General features: G+C 43.4%; 2 protein-coding genes across 5 annotated transcripts; one reads left to right on the forward strand and one right to left on the reverse strand.

The window, feature by feature from the left end:
• Positions 1 to 2,380: 2,380 nt before the first annotated feature.
• LOC117381133 (chromosome alignment-maintaining phosphoprotein 1-like) lies at positions 2,381 to 13,105 on the forward strand. Of its 2 annotated transcripts, XM_055226479.1 has the most exons (5): positions 2,381 to 2,539; positions 6,040 to 6,268; positions 10,241 to 10,587; positions 11,869 to 12,025; positions 12,643 to 13,105. In XM_055226479.1, the coding sequence occupies exons 2-5, from the start codon at positions 6,045 to 6,047 to the stop codon at positions 12,836 to 12,838; spliced, it is 924 nt and encodes a 307-aa protein (XP_055082454.1). In that variant the 5' UTR covers positions 2,381 to 2,539; positions 6,040 to 6,044; the 3' UTR covers positions 12,839 to 13,105. The 2 variants fall into 2 exon arrangements, with proteins under 2 accessions (XP_055082454.1, XP_055082450.1); XM_055226475.1 differs by lacking the exons at positions 2,381 to 2,539; positions 6,040 to 6,268 and adding an exon at positions 8,725 to 9,838.
• On the reverse strand, positions 13,076 to 18,365 carry fbxo3 (F-box protein 3). Of its 3 annotated transcripts, none has more exons than XM_033978740.2 (13): positions 18,241 to 18,365; positions 17,346 to 17,435; positions 16,675 to 16,838; positions 16,293 to 16,407; positions 15,990 to 16,194; positions 15,699 to 15,744; positions 15,355 to 15,439; positions 15,031 to 15,153; positions 14,839 to 14,954; positions 14,212 to 14,319; positions 14,038 to 14,120; positions 13,468 to 13,562; positions 13,076 to 13,342 (listed from the first exon to the last, which is right to left on the reverse strand). In XM_033978740.2, the coding sequence occupies exons 1-12, from the start codon at positions 18,333 to 18,335 to the stop codon at positions 13,488 to 13,490; spliced, it is 1,305 nt and encodes a 434-aa protein (XP_033834631.1). In that variant the 5' UTR covers positions 18,336 to 18,365; the 3' UTR covers positions 13,076 to 13,342; positions 13,468 to 13,487. The 3 variants fall into 3 exon arrangements, with proteins under 3 accessions (XP_033834631.1, XP_055082499.1, XP_055082494.1); XM_055226524.1 differs by having other exon boundaries at positions 13,468 to 13,550; positions 18,241 to 18,352; XM_055226519.1 differs by having other exon boundaries at positions 13,468 to 13,556; positions 18,241 to 18,352.
• Positions 18,366 to 19,078: the final 713 nt, after the last annotated feature.

Below are 19,078 nucleotides of genomic sequence, written 5' to 3' on the forward strand. Positions count from 1 at the left end.
AACATCGCGTGGCGGTCGGGGACAGTACCTGTGGAATGGCAGACCGGGGTGGTGGTCCCTCTGTATAAGAAGGGGGACCGGAGGGTGTGTTCCAATTACAGGGGAATCACACTCCTCAGCCTTCCCGGTAAGGTCTATTCCAGGGTGCTGGAGAGGAGAATCCGACCGATAGTCGAACCTCGGATTCAGGAGGAGCAGTGTGGTTTTCGCCCTGGTCGTGGAACACTGGACCAGCTCTATACTCTCCATCGGGTCCTCGAGGGTTCATGGGAGTATGCCCAACCAGTCCACATGTGTTTTGTGGATCTGGAGAAGGCATTCGACCGTGTCCCTCGTGGTGTCCTTTGGGGGGTGCTCTGGGAGTATGGGGTCCGGGGCTCTTTGCTAAGGGCTGTCCGGTCCCTGTATGACCGGAGCAGGAGCTGTGTTCGCATTGCCGGCAGTAAGTCAGACCTGTTCCCAGTGCATGTTGGACTCCGCCAGGGCTGCCCTTTGTCACCGGTTCTGTTCATTATATTTATGGACAGAATTTCTAGGCGCAGCCAGGGGCCGGAGGGGGCCTGGTTTGGGAACCACAGGATTTCATCTCTGCTGTTTGCAGATGATGTTGTCCTGATGGCTTCTTCGAGCCAGGACCTGCAGCAGGCACTGGGGCGGTTTGCAGCCGAGTGTGAAGCGGCTGGGATGAGAATCAGCTCCTCCAAATCCGAGGCCATGGTTCTCGACCGGAAAAAGGTGGTTTGCTCTCTCCGGGTGGGTGGTGAGTCTCTGCCCCAAGTGGAGGAGTTCAAGTATCTCGGGGTCTTGTTCACGAGTGAGGGAAGGATGGAGCGTGAGATTGACAGGCGGATCGGTGCAGCGTCTGCAGTGATGCGGTCGCTGTATCGGTCCGTTGTGGTAAAGAAGGAGCTGAGCCGGAAGGCGAAGCTCTCTATTTACCGGTCAATCTACGTTCCTACCCTCACCTATGGTCATGAGCTTTGGGTAATGACTGAAAGGACAAGATCGCGGATACAAGCGGCTGAAATGGGTTTCCTCCGCAGAGTGGCCGGGCACACCCTTAGGGATAGGGTGAGGAGCTCGGTCACACGGGAGGAGCTCGGAGTAGAGCCGCTGCTCCTACACGTTGAGAGGAACCAGCTGAGGTGGCTCGGGCATCTGCTCAGGATGCCTCCTGGACGCCTCCCTAGGGAGGTGTTCTGGGCATGTCCCACCGGGAGGAGGCCCCGGGGAAGACCCAGGACACGCTGGAGGGACTATGTCTCTCGGCTGGCCTGGGAACGCCTTGGGGTCCCACCGGAGGAGCTGGAGGACGTGTCCGGGGTGAGGGAAGTCTGGGAGTCCCTGCTTAGACTGCTGCCCCCGCGACCCGGCCCCGGATAAGCGGAAGAAAATGGATGGATGGATGGATGTAATGAGATTATTTTTCTATGTAATGTTTTATTCTGTGGGAAAAAAACATTTGTCCAATATTTTGTGTCAGATTCACTCAAAATCAGAAATCACATGTTGTCCAAATAGTAACTTTACTAAATACTTCTACACAAACCTAAATTAAAATAAAATGAAAATAAAGTAGTGTGGTCATAGTGATAAAAGCAGTTTAGTCAAAAAAAAAAAAAAGAAAAAAAAAAAGAAAGTGTAGGGTGTAAAAACATGATGATGGCAGCACGTGGCACAGCTTACAAAAATAAACTCGAGTAAAATATTCACTTTAATATTAAAGTTCGACAGGATTTTCGGATAAATGTGAACACCTCGCACGTGTAGTTTTGGATTGTACATGGATAGAGAGAAAATTATTATTATTATTAAAATAAAACTTTAACCCTCTGGCACTTTCTGAAACACGCGCGTGTACATATGTTTAAAGTGTGTTTCTGACCTGTTTTGAAGCACAACATGTCTCCTCTCCGTGGCTCTGGTCCTACACTCTGCAACCTCCTTCTGTCCTTCTGTCCCATAGAACACTGTATATACCCCGTGAAGTCCATGGTCTGTCTGTCCCCCTGTCCCCCTGTCCACTGTCCTTTGTCCTCCGGACGCAGCGCCGCGGAGTGTCTTTATAATACATAATACACTTTTCTTACGTTTCTGCAACAGTAATAAAGTAACCTGTTTGATTCGGTATAATGTGAGAGCTGACATTAGCTGGCATTTGGTGCTTATGATCAAATTAAACATATATATATATATATATATATATATATATATATATATATATATATATATATATATATATATATATATATATATATATATATATTATATATTTTTTTTTTTTTTTTTTTTTTTATTTTTATTTATTTTTTTTTTTTTGTCCAACCACAGTCCTATGGTGACACATCGCGAGATTTCCTCTAAATGAGAGCACGCTGTGATTGGTGAAACGGAGAAGCTAACGGGGAGCTAACTTTAGCTCAAATTCGTCCAAAACAACAGGATTAAAACCATAAAACCTTAAAATCCGCAGAGTTTTGGATCAGATCTCATGGTCGGAAGTTTTCAGAGAGTGAACCCTAGAAAGAGGCGCAAACAGGTGAGGGGAAAAAGCGTTTTAATACAGGTTTTACTGGGAGTTACCCTGTTAGCCGTTGGCTTCATTTGTCAACACCATGGATCTCTAATAACACAGATCTGCAGATCAGTGCATTGAATTATATTTCATTTATTCATGATTGAAATCTGAGACTGTGCTTTTGTTGCTGGGGATCAAAAGAAAACATGTTGCCTTTTTAAGTATTTAAAATAATTGAAAATGGATTGTATGATGATTGTATCCGTACGTAGATATAGTTTTGATGGTTGTAAACCTGTGTCTGTGGCTTTGATCTGTGCTTAAACTGTACCTGCTGCTGTGTGTGTGCTGCACTCATACCATTTAATCACTACTTATTTATATTGTGTTTACAGTTCTTTTATATGAAATAATATTCGTTTTATTATTATTATTATTATTATTATTATTATTAATAATAATAATAATAATAATACATAAATATATTTTTTCTAACAATATTCAGATAATGTTTGAGTTAACCATGAGCTCCGTGTTTAAACTGCTGATAATGTGAATAGTTTTGTTTTATTTTTTATAGTTTCTCAAGAGACATATTGATCTAATTCTGCATAAAAATAAATACTGAATCTGGATTATTTCCAGCTCAGTTTGTGATATTTTGAAGTGTGATCTATTGCTGAAGAAAATATAGGTGATAATGATAATACTGAATGCCATTATGCCACTGACACGATCACTTAAGGATCAAAGAAGGATTTAGGCTAAAAAAAATATTCTATACATACAGTACTGGTAATGAACAAGAGCTGCATTTAAGAAATTAAACACTTAATGAGTCATAGAAGTTCTTCTCTACTAGTGCAAACACTCCATGATAAACAGACCCCCAAAAATAATTCTTCCATGTGTCACTGTTTTCTCCACATTCACCTCCTCCTCCCTCTGTATCTGATGTATTTATTAGCAGCTGCTGGTTTCATATTTTCCCATAGCTCTGCTCCTCCGTGACTGAGTGATGATTGGACGTAAAAACATCCAGAGCTTCTTCAGACGAGTGGACCTTGGACTGTCTGAGTGCAGCGTGTGTCAGAGCCATGTCTACCACAACAAAAGCACCTCCTCACTCCCCAAATATCTCAGTTTGCACCCTAAGGAGTACCAGGAGCTGGAGAGGAGTTGGAACCAGAGGAGGGTACAGAAGTGGATCAACGACAAGCCAGAGAACAAAGAAGTAGAGGGAGGAGGAGAGCAAATCAGAGAGATACAGGTACACAGGGTGAGAGCAAAGGAGAGGAAGGTGGGAGAGGAGAGGGAGCAGAGGAACTATAGAACAGAGGAGGTGAGAGATGAGGGGAGGAGGAGATGGAACGAGAAAAGAGTAGCCAAGTAGGAGGAGGAAGAAATTCAGAGAAAAGGAGGAGAGCAAGAAGATACTAGAAGAAAGAAGAAAGAATAAAAAAGAGTGAGAGCAGAGGAACAGAGGAGAGAGGAGGACCAGAGAAGAAAGGAGGAGAGGATAATGATGACTGAGACACGGGAGAGAGAATAATGACAGAAGAGAGATGGGCCGAAGGAAGGAAGAGACTGGAGGAGTAGGGAGAGATGAGGAGAAGAAATGGAAAGAGAGAAGAGCTGTGGAGAGGAGCGAGGAGGAGAAGAGATACAGAGAGGAGGAGTAGAGGAGGAGGCGGCTGTCTTCTAGAAGAGGTACACAACTGCATCACTTCAGCCCAGAGCTGCTCAGAGCTCCTCAGGCGTTGTGTTTGGTTTTCTCAAGCAGGAGCAGACGAGAACGAGGAGGACAGCGCAGTCTGATCTAGAGCTACATTGAGCCCATCGACACAAAATAATCCAAGTTCTCCATCTGTGGAGAACACCTCCGACACCATGGTCTAACCACTAGACTCCACGTGTATCTGAAGAGGCATCCACAGGTGTACGAGGACATGCAGGAGAGGACAGTGATGGAGGAAACCAGGAGGAGGGGAACAGAGGAGCAGCGAGAGGAGCAGTGGACAGCTATGGAGGAAGATGGGACCAGATGATTTTTATTTCTATGAAGAAAACAAAAAAAGCTAATCGCAGGCTAAAAGCTGGATGGCCACAACCAAAGGAACAAGTTCACAAATGGGTACTAGAACCACGTGCTTCTGGGAAAGGCTTGTCAAAGATGCAGTTACATCTCCAAGCCAAAGTAATGGCCAAGGAGATGAATATAAATGACTTTGCGGGAGGACATTCTTGGTGTTACCACTTCATGCAGCGCAACCGCCTCTTTATCAGCGCAAGGACAACGATGTCCCAAGAAGTCCTTGCAGACTTCCACGCCAAGGTTGACAGTTTCCGTGAGTTCTTAGAAAAGCAAGTAACTGAAAACAACGTGACACCTGATCATATTATTATGAATAATTGATAATAATCATAATAATCATAATATGATCCGGAGCGATTTATAGTCTGGAAAAATCCGGTACTAACATTAGACATTATGATTAACATTAATAATCTCCATAATCATAATAATCATAATATGATCCGGAGCGATTTGTAGTCTGGAAAAATCCGGTATTAACATTAGACATTATGATTAACATTAATAATCTCCATAGTGCAATAAACACCTGTAAGTGAATACATAAATCACAGGTTTAAATCCATATTGTGGAACATTGTCATGAGCAGATCTGTCACAAATACACATTTTGAAATACAATATATTACTACAGACAAATACTGCGATAAAACGAAAATATTGAAACTATTTTATGTTACACAATAACAAAGCAGGATAATCCCAGCAAATGTTTTTTTTAAATCTACTGTGTCTCCAGTTCAAATCTTATCGTGTTACAGCAGAAATAATCACCATCTCCACCTCAAATCCAAAATGAGAATTGTCTGTGTAATCCCTCAGTCGTCCAGGTCTGACTCGTCTTTTGCTGTCAAAATGAGAATTTTGTATAAATCAGTCTGGTCCCACGCCACCGCTGCATCTCGAGCCAGAACCAAACACCAGTGACCCATGTGAAACAAAGGAGCTCATTGGTCACCTATCATTTACAAATAAAATCTAATTTATCTCCCCTCAGATTAAGAGTTTGGTGCTTCGCTCATTGATAGAGCAGAAATCCGCTATGTTTTTCAGCCCCCTGTGATGTTTTTTGGTTTTTTTTTCCTCATAAGCAGCCATGTTTGTTTTGATATAGATGGACCATGCCATGCCACTGACTGGCTAATCCGCTTGTCAATCACGCCCATCTGCACTGCCCAGGGAGATTCACCAATGACCAGATTCAAATCTTCATAAAGTTGGAGAAATGTGTGTTCTGGATTCCAGGCAACCATCTCCCCACTACTGCACAGAAACTGTACCACAATAAATACTGAGCCCCAAATATATTATTCCAGTTGTCATAGGTTGAATGATAATTCGATGTAATAATTATTGTGTTAGGCCTGTTCCGGACAGCAGAAAAGTCCCATACTTAAGCTTTGAAGTGCCTTTTCTCTCTTCTCAGGTGTGATGTCTAAAAGTGAGTCTGTGGGTGGAGTCTCGCACATGCAGTGCCTCACCTGTGGAGCCTTCTGTAGAAGCCATGCCCACCACCTGTCTCACCTGGCGACGGTGCACCCCGCCCTGCTCGACAGTACCCCCGCAGGACGACTGGGCACAGTGTTCCTGTACCAGGCCTCAGGGAAGTTGTTCCACTGCAACATTTGCTTCTATACACACAGAGATTTACACAGGTATGCCAGATGCCCTCCCTGTGCACAGATGCCCCACTAGTGTTAGATAGATTTTGCTCAGACTACAGTGGCACAAACACTTTCTAGATCAGGGGTCGGGAACCTTTTCAGCTGAGAGAGCCAAAAAGTCACATATTTTAAAATGTATTTTCCGTGAGAGCCATACAATATTTTTTAACTCTGAATACAACAAAATGTGAATTTTAAACAAGACCAACAATTTTTAGAATAGAAGAAGTCTCTGAATGTATTATTAATATATTTTTTTAATAACATCATTATACTGAACCTATCCAATACATAAAATACTTCTTACCATTAATGTGACTGTACACAGCGCTCCATCGGTACACACCGAAATAAGGTTTCCATCTGTAGATTTTTTTTCTTTTGTGAACTTCGTGAAAGCCTTGAATAAATCCTCTCCTTTTGTTGACGCTCTCATTGGGAAAACGGCAAGACTTTCCTCTGGCAGTGTGTCACCGGCAGCATCACACTGAACTGGGATAAATGGTTTACGTCTGACACATCCAAAGCGAAGGAAATACACTCACCTGAAGGATTATTAGGAACACCATACTAATACGGTGTTTGACCCTCTTTTGCCTTCAGGACTGCCTTAATTCTATGTGGCATTGATTCAACAAGGTGCTGAAAGCATTCTTTAGAAATGTTGGCCCATATTGATAGGATAGCAGTTTGCAGTTGATGGAGATTTGTGGGATGCACATCCAGGGCACGAAGCTCCCGTTCCACCACATCCCAAAGATGCTCTATCGGGTTGAGATCTGGTGACTGTGGGGGTCATTGTAGTACAGTGAACTCATTGTCATGTTCAAGAAACCAAATTGAAATGATTGGAGCTTTATGACATGGTGCATTATCCTGCTGGAAGTAGCCATCAGAGGATGGGTACATGGTGGTCATGAAGGGATGGACATGGTCAGAAACAATGTTCAGGTAGCCCGTGGCATTTAAACAATGCCCAATTGGCACTAAGGGACCTAAAGTCTGCCAAGAAAACATCCCCCACACCATTACACCACCACCAGCCTGCACAGTGCTAACAAGGATGGATCCATGTTCTCATTCTGTTTACGCCAAATTCTGACTCTACCATTTGAATGTCTCAACAGAAATCGAGACTCATTAGACCAGGCAACATTTTTCCAGTCTTCAACTGTCCAATTTTGGTGAGCTCGTGCAAATTGTAGCCTCTTTTTCCTATTTGTAGTGGAGATGAGTGGTACCCGGTGAGGTCTTCTGCTGTTGTAGCCCATCCGCCTCAAGGTTGTGCGTGTTGTGGCTTCACAAATGCTTTGCTGCATTCCTCGGTTGTAACGAGTGGTTATTTCAGTTAACATTGCTCTACTATCAGCTTGAATCACTCGGCCCATTCTCCTCTGACCTCTAGCATCAACAAGGCATTTTCGCCCACAGGACTGCCGTTTTTTCCCTTTTCACACCATTCTTTGTAAACCCTAGAAATGGTTGTGCGTGAAAATCCCAGTAACTGAGCAGATTGTGAAATACTCAGACCGGCCCGTCTGGCACCAACAACCATGCCACGCTCAAAATTGCTTAAATCACCTTTCTTTCCCATTCTGACATTCAGTTTGGAGTTCAGGAGATTGTCTTGACCAGGACCACACCCCTAAATGCATTGAAGCAACTGCCATGTGATTGGTTGATTAGATAATTGCATTAAGGAGAAATTGAACAGGTGTTCCTAATAATCCTTTAGGTCAGTGTATAAGTCGCTGCATTTATGTCCTGCACTGGTTTTTCTTTCACTTAATTTACCATCATGGTGGCAAATCAAGTGAAAGATTAATTTATCTTATCTTTATACGTAACGTCATCAAAAGTTCATTAGTGGTCCCTGCTCCTTCTTCAGTCCATTCCTGCTGAAATGTATGGTACACTTCATCTTTTTTTTTTTCCACCATCTTCTCTGCAAGACTTAGCTGACTTAGTGATTAAACGACAGGAAGTTTACTTCTTTACCTCACAATGACCTGTGTTGACTACCGCATATAATCCAATAAAAACACAGGTGTGGGACGCTCCCGTTCCCCGAAGAACAGATGTGATTGGCTCCAGTGCAGCCCTGAACAGGTGCGGTAAAACATTAATGTATGGATTAAAATGCATGAGAATGTATTTGGTTTTTTATAATTACAGAAATCACAGTGTTAAAAATTATGTTTTACTTAAATATCAGCAAATTTATTCATTACTTATTGTGTTAACAAATGTCAGCTAAGACTTATCTGAGAGGCAGATGCAGTCATCAAAAGAGCCACATCTGGCTCACGAGCCATAGGTTCCCGACCCCTGTTCTAGATGAATCATTTTCTGCCAGATAACCTCATTTTCTGCCAGATAACCTCATTTTCTGCCAGATGACCTCCCTCCTATCCTCCCGTACCCCCCCGGGTTGTCAGATACCCTCCCATCCTTTTGACTCTCCTTGTGGATGTTGTTTTTTCAGGTTTGGCAGCACATGCTCCGTACTCACTGCACCGAATCAGACCAGACAAAAGGTCCAGAGCCAGGGACTAAGCCAGAACTCAACCAGGACTGTGGGACTAAGCCAGAACTCAACCAGGACTGTAGGACTAACCCAGAACTCAACCAGGTCTGTGGGACTAACCCAGAACTCAACCAGGACTGTGGGACTAACCCAGAACTCAACCAGGACTGTGGGACTAACCCAGAACTCAACCAGGACTGTGGGACTAACCCAGAACTCAACCAGGACTGTGGGACTAACCCAGAACTCAGCCAGGACTGTGGAACTAACCCAAAACTAAACCAGGACTGTAGGACTAACCCAGAACCTGACCAAGACTGTGGGAGTAACCCAAAACTCAACCAGGACTGTGGGACTAACCCAGAACCTGACCAAGACTGTAAGACTAACCCAGAACTCAATCAGGACTATAAGACGAACCCACAATTGAATCAGGACTTGGGGACTAACCTAGAACTGAACCAGAAACCAGGAACCAACCCAGAACTGAACCAGGACTGTGGGACCAACCCAGAAATGAACCAGGACTGTGGGACCAACCCAGAACTGAACCAGGACTTGGGGGCTAACCCAGAACCAAATCAGGACTCGGAGACTAACCCAGAACTGAACCATGATTTGGGGACTAACAGTGGTGAGATGAAGCTTGAGGGAGAGAATCAAAAGATGATGTCAGCTGATACAGAAGAGTTGGGAGAAGAAAGACAAGAAGAGGAGGGAGGAGACGACAGAGGAGACAAGGGAGGAGACAAGGGAGGAGACAAGGGAGGAGACAAGGGAGGAGACACCCGAGGAGACGCCCGAGGAGAATACAGAGGAGAACACAGAGGAGAACACAGAGGAGAACACAGAGGAGAACACAGAGGAGACAACAAAGGAGACAACAAAGGAGACAACAAAGGAGACAACAAAGGAGACAACAAAGGAGACAACAAAGGAGACAACAAAGGAGACCACAAAGGAGACCACGAATATAAAGCTGATGAAAAGATGGACACAGAAGACAAAATGAAGACGTCTCTCAAGAGGAAGAGGTAAAGAAACGGCAAGAAACCTGTAATGTAATCCTCCAGAGAGGTACTCCTGACCAGGACCATGCTCAGATCTGGAGAGGGGTCCAGCTAGGTACTCTTGACCAATAATGAATCCACTTGCACTGATGTTCTGCCCATACTGTACATTTATTGTATATTCAGTCAAAGTCAAATTTTTTTTTTTTTATTTATTTAAAGGACAATGTGCAGTTACATTAAAAAGATGGCTGCACCAGATTTAGCATAATGCTACTTTCCATCTGTAGTATAAAACAACTTTTTATTTAGTTCATCGTTAACACCTTCACTGACAATGGCAATAAAAAAGATTCTGATCAGGACCAGGCTCAGATCTTTTAAGTTTATATTTCAGTTTCTAACACATTCTCTCCTCTCCCTCAGCCCCTCCCCCCTTTCCCCTGACCCCTCCCCCTCATTGCTGCAGTTCGATTCTGGTGTGTATCAGTGCTCGCTCTGTGATTTCTCGCACAAACTCCGCACCATCGCTGTCAATCATGCCGTACGCAAACACGGCTCTCCCCGCCACGTCTATGACGTCAACACGCCACCGCCCCAAACCAACCAATCAGAGCCCGTCGCCGAGAGCACCCCCGTGGAGGACGAAGAGGAATTGACCTCAGAGATGATGACACAGGAACTGGAGGCGACCAAAAACCTGCGTTTCTATAGCAACAGAGTAGAATGTGAGCTGTGCGGCTGGAAGGCCAAAGTCAGGAAAGGCGCACGAGGTACTACTATAAATACTGCTTTACTGGTTTATTTAATAGTTAGGGTCTTGCAGAAACTTGTGTCACACTCGCGTAACTATAAACTCCCTAAGTTGTTCACCTCTTTTGGTCCCTGAGATTAGACTCCCTTTCCTGATAGAGTATCAACAGTGTATACATCTCCTCTCACTTAAAACAGTGATGTGCAGATGCCAGAGGACTTACCCAGATGGTCTCGTCTCTCTTCCAGGTCAAAACTTGTGTGAATAAGTGACGTGAGCACATTAAAGGTGCCTCTTTAAATCTGGGTTCATTGAATGTTGTACCATGGAGAGGCACGACAGAGTACTCAAAAACCTCTTTTAAAGATTTATTGCATACAAAGAAAAAGGTTTACAATTAACAGATAATTAAAAAAGCTATCTCTAGAAAATTGTGGGGAGGTTTCCCTGCAATTCTACACAAATCTAAGAAGTTGCTGGGTTTTATTTAAGGTCGTCAAAGGAGCATGAGGGACCCAGTCATGTCTCTTGGATAGAAAGTCATGTCTTTGGAGTTAATCTTTTAGCTACAGAAGGCATCCAGATATCAACTTCAAATAGCCAAGGTTTGTGTTACTGGAGATGTACCTCCATTCGCAGTCTCTTTAGCACCCTCCATATAGGAGGGTGAGGCCCCAGAGGGGCCCCGTCCTAAGGCAAGTGAGCTCAACGAGGTGAGTTCAGGAAGTGTTTTAGCCCTGGAACTTCTTGGCTGTGAAGTAGGTCTTCTTTATAGCTGACCACCTAATGTCGTACGTCACTGACATCGTGATCAGGAGATATCGATAGAATATGAAATATGAAATGATTTATAAATCAGAGAACAAGAACAAATATTTTAACAGCAAACTGAGTTCCACCAATTGGAAGCCTAGTCAACACTACTAGTACTAGTACACATGTCCCTGTGAGGGCTTGGTGTAAAAAATGAATCACATTTTTTTCTGAATTTGATTATATTATTTTGTGATCATAAACAATACAGACTTTTAACACATGTTAAAGTCATTTAACACCAAAAATAATAGGCTCATAGGCTTAACTCTCATAAGCTTCAGTTTCTCTCCCTCCCTCATAGGCTTTGCCCTGAACTACCTGGAGCACCCCATGACCTGTCCAGAGTTGTGTTTTTCCCTCTTTTTGTCCTCATAGGCTTCACTCTTCTCTCCCTGTCTCTCATAGGCTTGACTCTTTTCCTCTCTCCCCTCTTTAAGCCTCTGTAGGGTTCACACTTCTCTCATGTCTCTTCTTTGTCTCATAGGCTTTGCCCTGAACCACCTGGAGCGTGCCCATGACCTGCCCAGACCCTTCGCCTGCTCCGTGTGTGGACAGAGCTTCTTCATGTCCTACCAACTCAAAGAGCATGTGAGGTTTAGCCACAAATCTGGACGCTACCAATGTCTCTTCTGCTCCTTCAGGTAAGACTAAACCAGGGATCGAAACAGGGAATTAAACGGGGACTGACACGGGGCCTAAACAAGGCACTAAACGAAGGACTAAAGCAGGTCTAAAGCAGGTCTAAACCAAGACTAAAACAGAGTGTAAACTTGGACTAACCCAGGACTAAACCAGGACTGAAATAGGGTCTAAACCAGGTCTAAACTAAGGACTAAACCAGAAGCTCTCTGATACGATAACAAATTTTGAAATGATATATGATATTATTGAAACTACTTTACGCCACTGACACAAAGCAGGATGATCCCAGTAACCATATTTTAAAATATACAGCATCATGAAAACACACATGCTGCAACAAGTAAATATCAGAATGAACCAATAATTAGTCATAGAAGTCACTTATTCAACTGTCTACAGCTCAGATGTGATTCTATTACAGAAAAAATATCCCTACTAATGCAAAGAAAAAGTACGCACATAAATATTGAGCCCCAAAATCTGTTGTTCCAGTTTCCATATATTGAACAATAAAACAACATAGTAATTATTGTGACAGGCCTACCGGTTCATTATCTGAGCTCTGTGATTGACTGGTTAAAGCAGGTGACCAGGTAAAGTGGTGGTTTTATTTCAGGTCTGATAATCTGAATGGCTTCAGACGCCACAGCGGAAAGTGTAACTACAGAGACAATGATCCAGATGAAGACCAGAACCAAACCAGGTCTAGACCAGAACTGGACCAGGACCATGAAGATCGGATCCACAGACCCAGGAGACGCAGCACCAGACTCATAGTGGAGGAGGAGGATGATGAAGAAGAAGAAGATTGAACTGGAGTTGAATCAGGACTAAATCCGGACTAAACCGGGATCCAAACCTGGACTGAACACAATGATGTACATTTTATTTAACTGTTTACCAAAGTGCACTTCCCCATTATAAAAATGTCTGTTCTCTGAGGTGTCTTGCTCAAGGACACTTAAACTCTCTGCACTAGAACAGTTGGAGCAGAACCTACAATCTCTCTCCCGTCTCACCAGTACTAAAAAAAACAAAACGACCCGAGGTGAATAATAGTGATTTTATCTCCAAAAACTTTACAAAACAATTTCACATTTCAAATTCATAGTGTCTAACCCCATGACCCCGTGACCTTTCCCCACAAACTGTAAATAGTTTTTAATGGTTTCCCTGGTAACACAGAACCACAAAGTTTCAACTGACCGCTGTAACATCTCTGTTTGCGTTTAGACAAGATTCATTTTAAAGAAGATTAAGTTCATCCTTTTGGGGCCCAAAGAAAAAAGTCTCTCCACCACGACTGAAGCAGCTGTCTGTGAAAGAGAGAGAAAGAGTCAGATGATTAAATGAGATGGGGGCAGGTCAAATGTCTCTAGTTAAACCCCAGATATTGTGGTGTCATTAGGGCAGGAGATAAAAAAGATCAGATATGTCTCACCTGTGTGTGGCACTGTCATGTTAGATGTTGTGCCACCATGAGGGAGAAGAGCCATTCACTTCCTCTTCCTCCTCCTCGTCCTCCTCCTCCTGTTTCTGAAATGCATATATGGTTGATTAAGCCTGTCTCTCATTTGAATAAACACTGCAGAACAAATATGGCAGAGTGGGATCTCCTCATTAGTTTGAAGAAATTTATAATAATGTATAGGTAAGATAGTCCCTCCTAACAGTAGTTCATTTGTTTACCCATTTCTATGGCGATGCTCACAGTGTAGTGATAGGACTGTGATTAACTGTTGCCGGAACCACCTGTGCTGTTACACAGGAATAATGCATGACTCTTAGACTTAGAATTCTCAATAACCATGATATAAAACTATTATAAGATACCATAATAAGATTATCATTGTGGTATTGGTATCATTCCAAGCCAAATGTAAACATAGAAAAACATCTCATGAGAGCTACATGTGTGCATAGTCTCGCAAGATCCTGTCAAATGCATAATGACAACAATACCTGATTTAGTCTAGTCCAGGATTCAGTCTTGGTTCAGTCCTTTTTTTACCTGTTTGGTTGGAGGTCTTCTGAACGGGGGACACTCCATGTGGAAGCGAGGGATAGCCACCTGGAACACCTCCTCTTTGTTCGCTGTGGACAGAAACGAGACCAATGTAGACACAAGTATTCTCTAGGAACAAGCTAAACCAGGACTACACCAAGCCAAAATCTTGAGTCTTACCCAGTCTGTGGAAGGTGTAGTGTCCCTCCATGTACTCTGAGGGGGTGGAAAAGGTGGTGCAGGAGGCGTACTCATGCACTTTACCAGGAGTCATCACCGGGAACTCACCTGGAACAGAAACACAGACATCTAAACATCTAAAACATCTGAGGAGCATCTGAGCAATGACGGCTCCTATAGTCTAAGTTTAAAGTGCCTATGACAGGTTGAACTACTCATTTCGCTAAAACAAGATTTTACTAAAAATTGTTTTTAAAAAATCAATTTGGCCATTTTTTAGGTTTCAAATTTTACTTCTACACTGGACCAAAACCCCTCTAATCTACATAGAGATTATTGTTTGACAAATACAAATATAAGAAAACACCTTTATTTTGTTGCAATCATGTTTAAAATATCAGAAAAATGTGTTTGTTGTGTAAATTGTTTAATTTTTGGCCAGAAAAAGTGTGACATCATCAGTATGAAACACTAAAACAGAACAGTGCATTTAAGCATAGGCACCAGTCATCAAACTTGTAAACGCATTACCCCTGACCTCTTCCTACAGTATTACAGTATAAAACAATGTAACGTTACAGTACAGGCTACAGTAAGGCTCCAGTTACACAGTGTAACGCTCCGTACCCACGACCCCTGGGCCCTGCACTTCCTCCACATTCCCGTCTGAGGTGGTGATCTTCCAGTATCTGGAGTCGAGCTGACAGGACGCAGAGGCAGGAACACACGGAGACATCTCTATCCTGAGGAGAGACCATATCAGACCAAGTTAGACCTGGTCTAGGTGTGATTTAGACTCAGATTCAGACCCAGTCTTACCTGATCCTGTAGGTGAAGAAATAGTGTGGGGGGTGGACAGAGGACAGCTCTGGGAGGAACGACGTCGACACTGAAACTGTAATGTCATCAGTGGTTGCCACGCAGCCTTTTTCATGGACGTATCTGTGAGGACAAAAGCCGATCATAGGACAGAGCTACCGGACAACAGCCAATCAGAGGACAGGAACACACAGCAGCCAATCAGAGTACAAGAACAACATGGAACAGCCAATCAGAACACAAAAGATAGGGCCCAGTATTGTGATTGGTCAGGGTTTCAGGGTGTGTGTTATGATAGGTCAAGCAGTCACAGGTGAGTGTTACCTGAAGATTTGGTCTCTGATGATGGGGAACTCTCCGCTCACCACGTTCTGCACGTATGACGTGAACCAGGATGAGAAACTAGAACCTGAGCCACAGGAGAGAGAGAAAGAGGGGTTGTTAATGACCGCACGCACACACACACACACACCCACACACACACACACACACTCAGATGAGAGACAGAGATGGAGAGAGGGGGAAATAAGTTCAGGAAGGGTCAGGGGGGCCAGGGAGAAATGAGGTGAGAAAGTCAGAAGGAGAAAAATAGAGAGAGGGAGGGTAAAGAGAGACAAAGTCAGAGACAGGGGACAGAGAGGGAGAGCTGGAGTATATAAAGTTCAGACCTGTGATGAACATATCAATGGCCGAGGGGTCTGAGGCTCTCTGGTTCTACAGAAGAACATAGAATGAAGAACATGAGAACAACATCCAGAGGAACCACCATTAGTTAATTACTAATTAATTTACTTTTAATATAATACAAACACCTCTCCCCCTCTCTCTCCCTAGACAGGGATAAACACCACCCCCTGCTCCTTCTTTTCCTTCCTTTGCTCCTCCCCTCGCTCCTCCCCTCGCTCCTCCCTTCGCTCCTCCCTTCGCTCCTCCCCTCTCGCTCCTCCCCTCTCGCTCACCGGACAGGGGTAAAACACCTCCCCTCTGCTCCTCCCTTCCTCCTGCTCCAGGCTGAGGTACTGGGAGAGACCTGTGTGAAAGCAAAAGGTGAGGGGGAGACAGAGTTTCATCCCGGGGCGAGTCTGGAAGCCTCCGGCCGCTGTTTCCACATCAAGAAGAACCTCCGAGCGGTAGTGATTAGACAGAGACATGCTCCCCATTAAACTAGACAGACAAGAGACCAGATTTAGACAGGTTTAGGTTTAGTTTAGTCCTGTTATAGTCCTGTTATAGTCCTGTTATAGTCCTGTTATAGTCCTGACCCTGGAATGACGAGTTTCTGTCCATTGTGGATTCTGCAGCTGCAGCGATAGTCGTTTGGGAGTTTGAGTCCAATCTGAGCCTCCACCGCGTCCAGCTCAGACTCTGAGGCTCCCTCTAGAGAGAACACACAACAACATTATAATATTATAATAACACCTGCTCCATTTCTGAACCCTTTTCCCTCCCATACGGTATGTAACTAACATGTAACATGTACTAGCAGATCTTCTGTCATATGACTCCTCCTTCAGAGTTAAACCTGCTCTCCAGACCTGAGCCTGGGCCTGGTCAGGAGTACCTGTCTGGAGGAGGCATACTACCTTTGAGACACAGCATAGTACCTTTGAGAGAGGCATACTACCGTTAAGAGAGGTGTACTACCTTTGAGAGAGGCGATGATTCGAGGACACTTTTGCTGGAGGTAGTCTGTGAGCTGGTCCCAGTTGTATTTGAGCTCGGCGTAGAACTCGACATATCGACCCAGGTCGGAGTATGTGTGCACGAACAAGCCATACCAGGAGAGGGCACTCTCTGCACGGTCTGACCTGGAACACAGGGGTACACTCACACTCAAACATTTTAGGTAAATGTAAAAATATGAATAGTGCAGAGGGTTATGCAATTAGTCACATATGAATCAAAAATCAGCTTGTGTTTTTACTGAAGGAGAGGTCTATAGCCAAGTCTACAGAAGAAGCATGTAGTTTGGAGCAGACCCAAGACTGACAGAGGAAGTGTGACAATTTTGTATTGAATTGCACAAAAATAAAAAAGACAAAATTAAATCAAAAATTGTGATGGGTCAATATGAGGGGGAAAAAAATGTCGCCCAGCCCTAATTTTAGGTTATATAGTTTAAATATAGTTTCACATATTACATTTTAGGTAGACTTACTTGTATAATTATATGTATAACACAGGTATTAGATAGTGGGTAACAGTAGTAGAATCAGTAGTATATTTTGTGAAATAACTTGCTCAAGAGCCAGTGCTTCTGGCAGAGTCTCTTCAGCTGCAGCAGTAGTAGTAGTAGTAGTATATTGTGTACTCACTCTTTGAGGAGCCAGTGCTTGTGGCAGAGTCTCTTCCACAGAGGGTTGTGCTTGCTCAGGTCATTCAGACGTCTGCACACATGACTGCAGCTGCCAGTGCAGAAACGGGTAAGATTTAGAAAATAAAGAACATCTTAAGTGTTAGTTGCTGGACCGGGTATCGGTTCCATGATATAAGTTAAGCCTATATCCTGGTTGGGCCTTTAATTGGATGTAATAAGACTATTTACAGGCTGGAACGTCTCATGTTTTAACCTTTATTCATATGCTGCTGTTCAGTAAGGATATGAAGGATAAATATCAGTTACATAACACAATTAGATTTCTTGTGTAATAAGTTAAATGTGTTTTAAAGAAAGACGTGTCATTTTCCGAGGTTAGAATCATCTGTTAAAAATACAAGAGCAACCCGCCACTTTGCTGCAAGTCGTAATGTCATAAACATTTAAAACTATAACTGGACAAACTTAAAGATTAAATACAGGCATTATGCGATATGTTTATACTCCTTAAATAATACAAGATTAAATTATTCACTTTTTGATGAGCTACAGTTTGTTCCTGAAAAACGCGCAAACTTTAGTTACATCAGAGTCTAATAACATTTTATAAAGACATTAATTAATTATTTACATGATTACAGTATCTGACTTGAATAAATTGCGTGCTATCTGTTCCTGATCTGCTGCTTTAGTACAGTTTTATTTCTCGTTTCTGAGCTCTGGGTGAGACTGTGGGATTGTTTTTAGCATGTAGCCTCTGCCTGCTGTGTTTTTAGCATTAGCATTAGCCGCTAGCCCGCTTTGGACCCGTTAAACCCGCTCTTTCCGAGTGCCCCAGGTTCGCTCAGGCACAGACCGGGGACGAACCGGGTCAGACTGGGTTGGACTCGTACCTGAGCAGGTCTCTGAAGCTGAGGTAGGACAGCACGTGCAGGAGCGGGTCTGAAGGTAAGTCCTGGAGCCGCGACACGGAGCTAGCCGCCGCCATGTTTGCCCGCCGCCCCGCGCATGCGCTCTCATAGACACAAGGAAACACTAAAGTCACGGAGACGGATATAGACTGAGATCTTCTTTATACTGTCGAATGTGACGGACACAGGCTGTATATCTTCTTTATACAGTCTATGGTGACTTAGCACATTTTACGTCGGATGCCCTCCCTGTCCTGTCGTAGCCACATTGAGAGTGGATTAGGAAGTGACCGTTGACCCTCCTGGGATAAACATGTTTTGTCCTCTGTTTCTGTATCTATTATAAAATCGGTGTTTCAGTTTTATGCAGCTAAATCCTGGAACAGTCTTCCTGAAGATGTGAGACAGGCCTCTACTTTGACATTGTTTAAATCCAGGCTCCAAATTGTTTTGTTTACCTGTGAATATGACTGACAGGGTTTTATTCTGCACTTTTCTTTTAATGTTTTTATTTGTTTGTATTTTGTTTCTTATTCTGTAAAGCACTTAAAGCAAATTACTTTTTGTATGAATTGTGATGTTGTGGAAAAATTATTCTAGGTGAAAAGTAATCCATTTGTGAAGCCCGGTGAGTTTTGAAATACAGAAAGCAGCTGAGCTCTGAGTATTTCTACCAGAATGACAAAGCTACATACATTTCAAAGCAGTGACTTTTGTTTCACACCCAGAGATAATGAACTTTTACATTTAGACAGGTAGAACAACAAGTTTCCTGGGCGATGGAAACTTGTTAATGTCTGCTCTGGGTCTGACAGACTGA

Source organism: Periophthalmus magnuspinnatus, chromosome 2 (genome assembly GCF_009829125.3).
Source record: "Periophthalmus magnuspinnatus isolate fPerMag1 chromosome 2, fPerMag1.2.pri, whole genome shotgun sequence".
Lineage (NCBI taxonomy): Eukaryota > Metazoa > Chordata > Actinopteri > Gobiiformes > Gobiidae > Periophthalmus > Periophthalmus magnuspinnatus.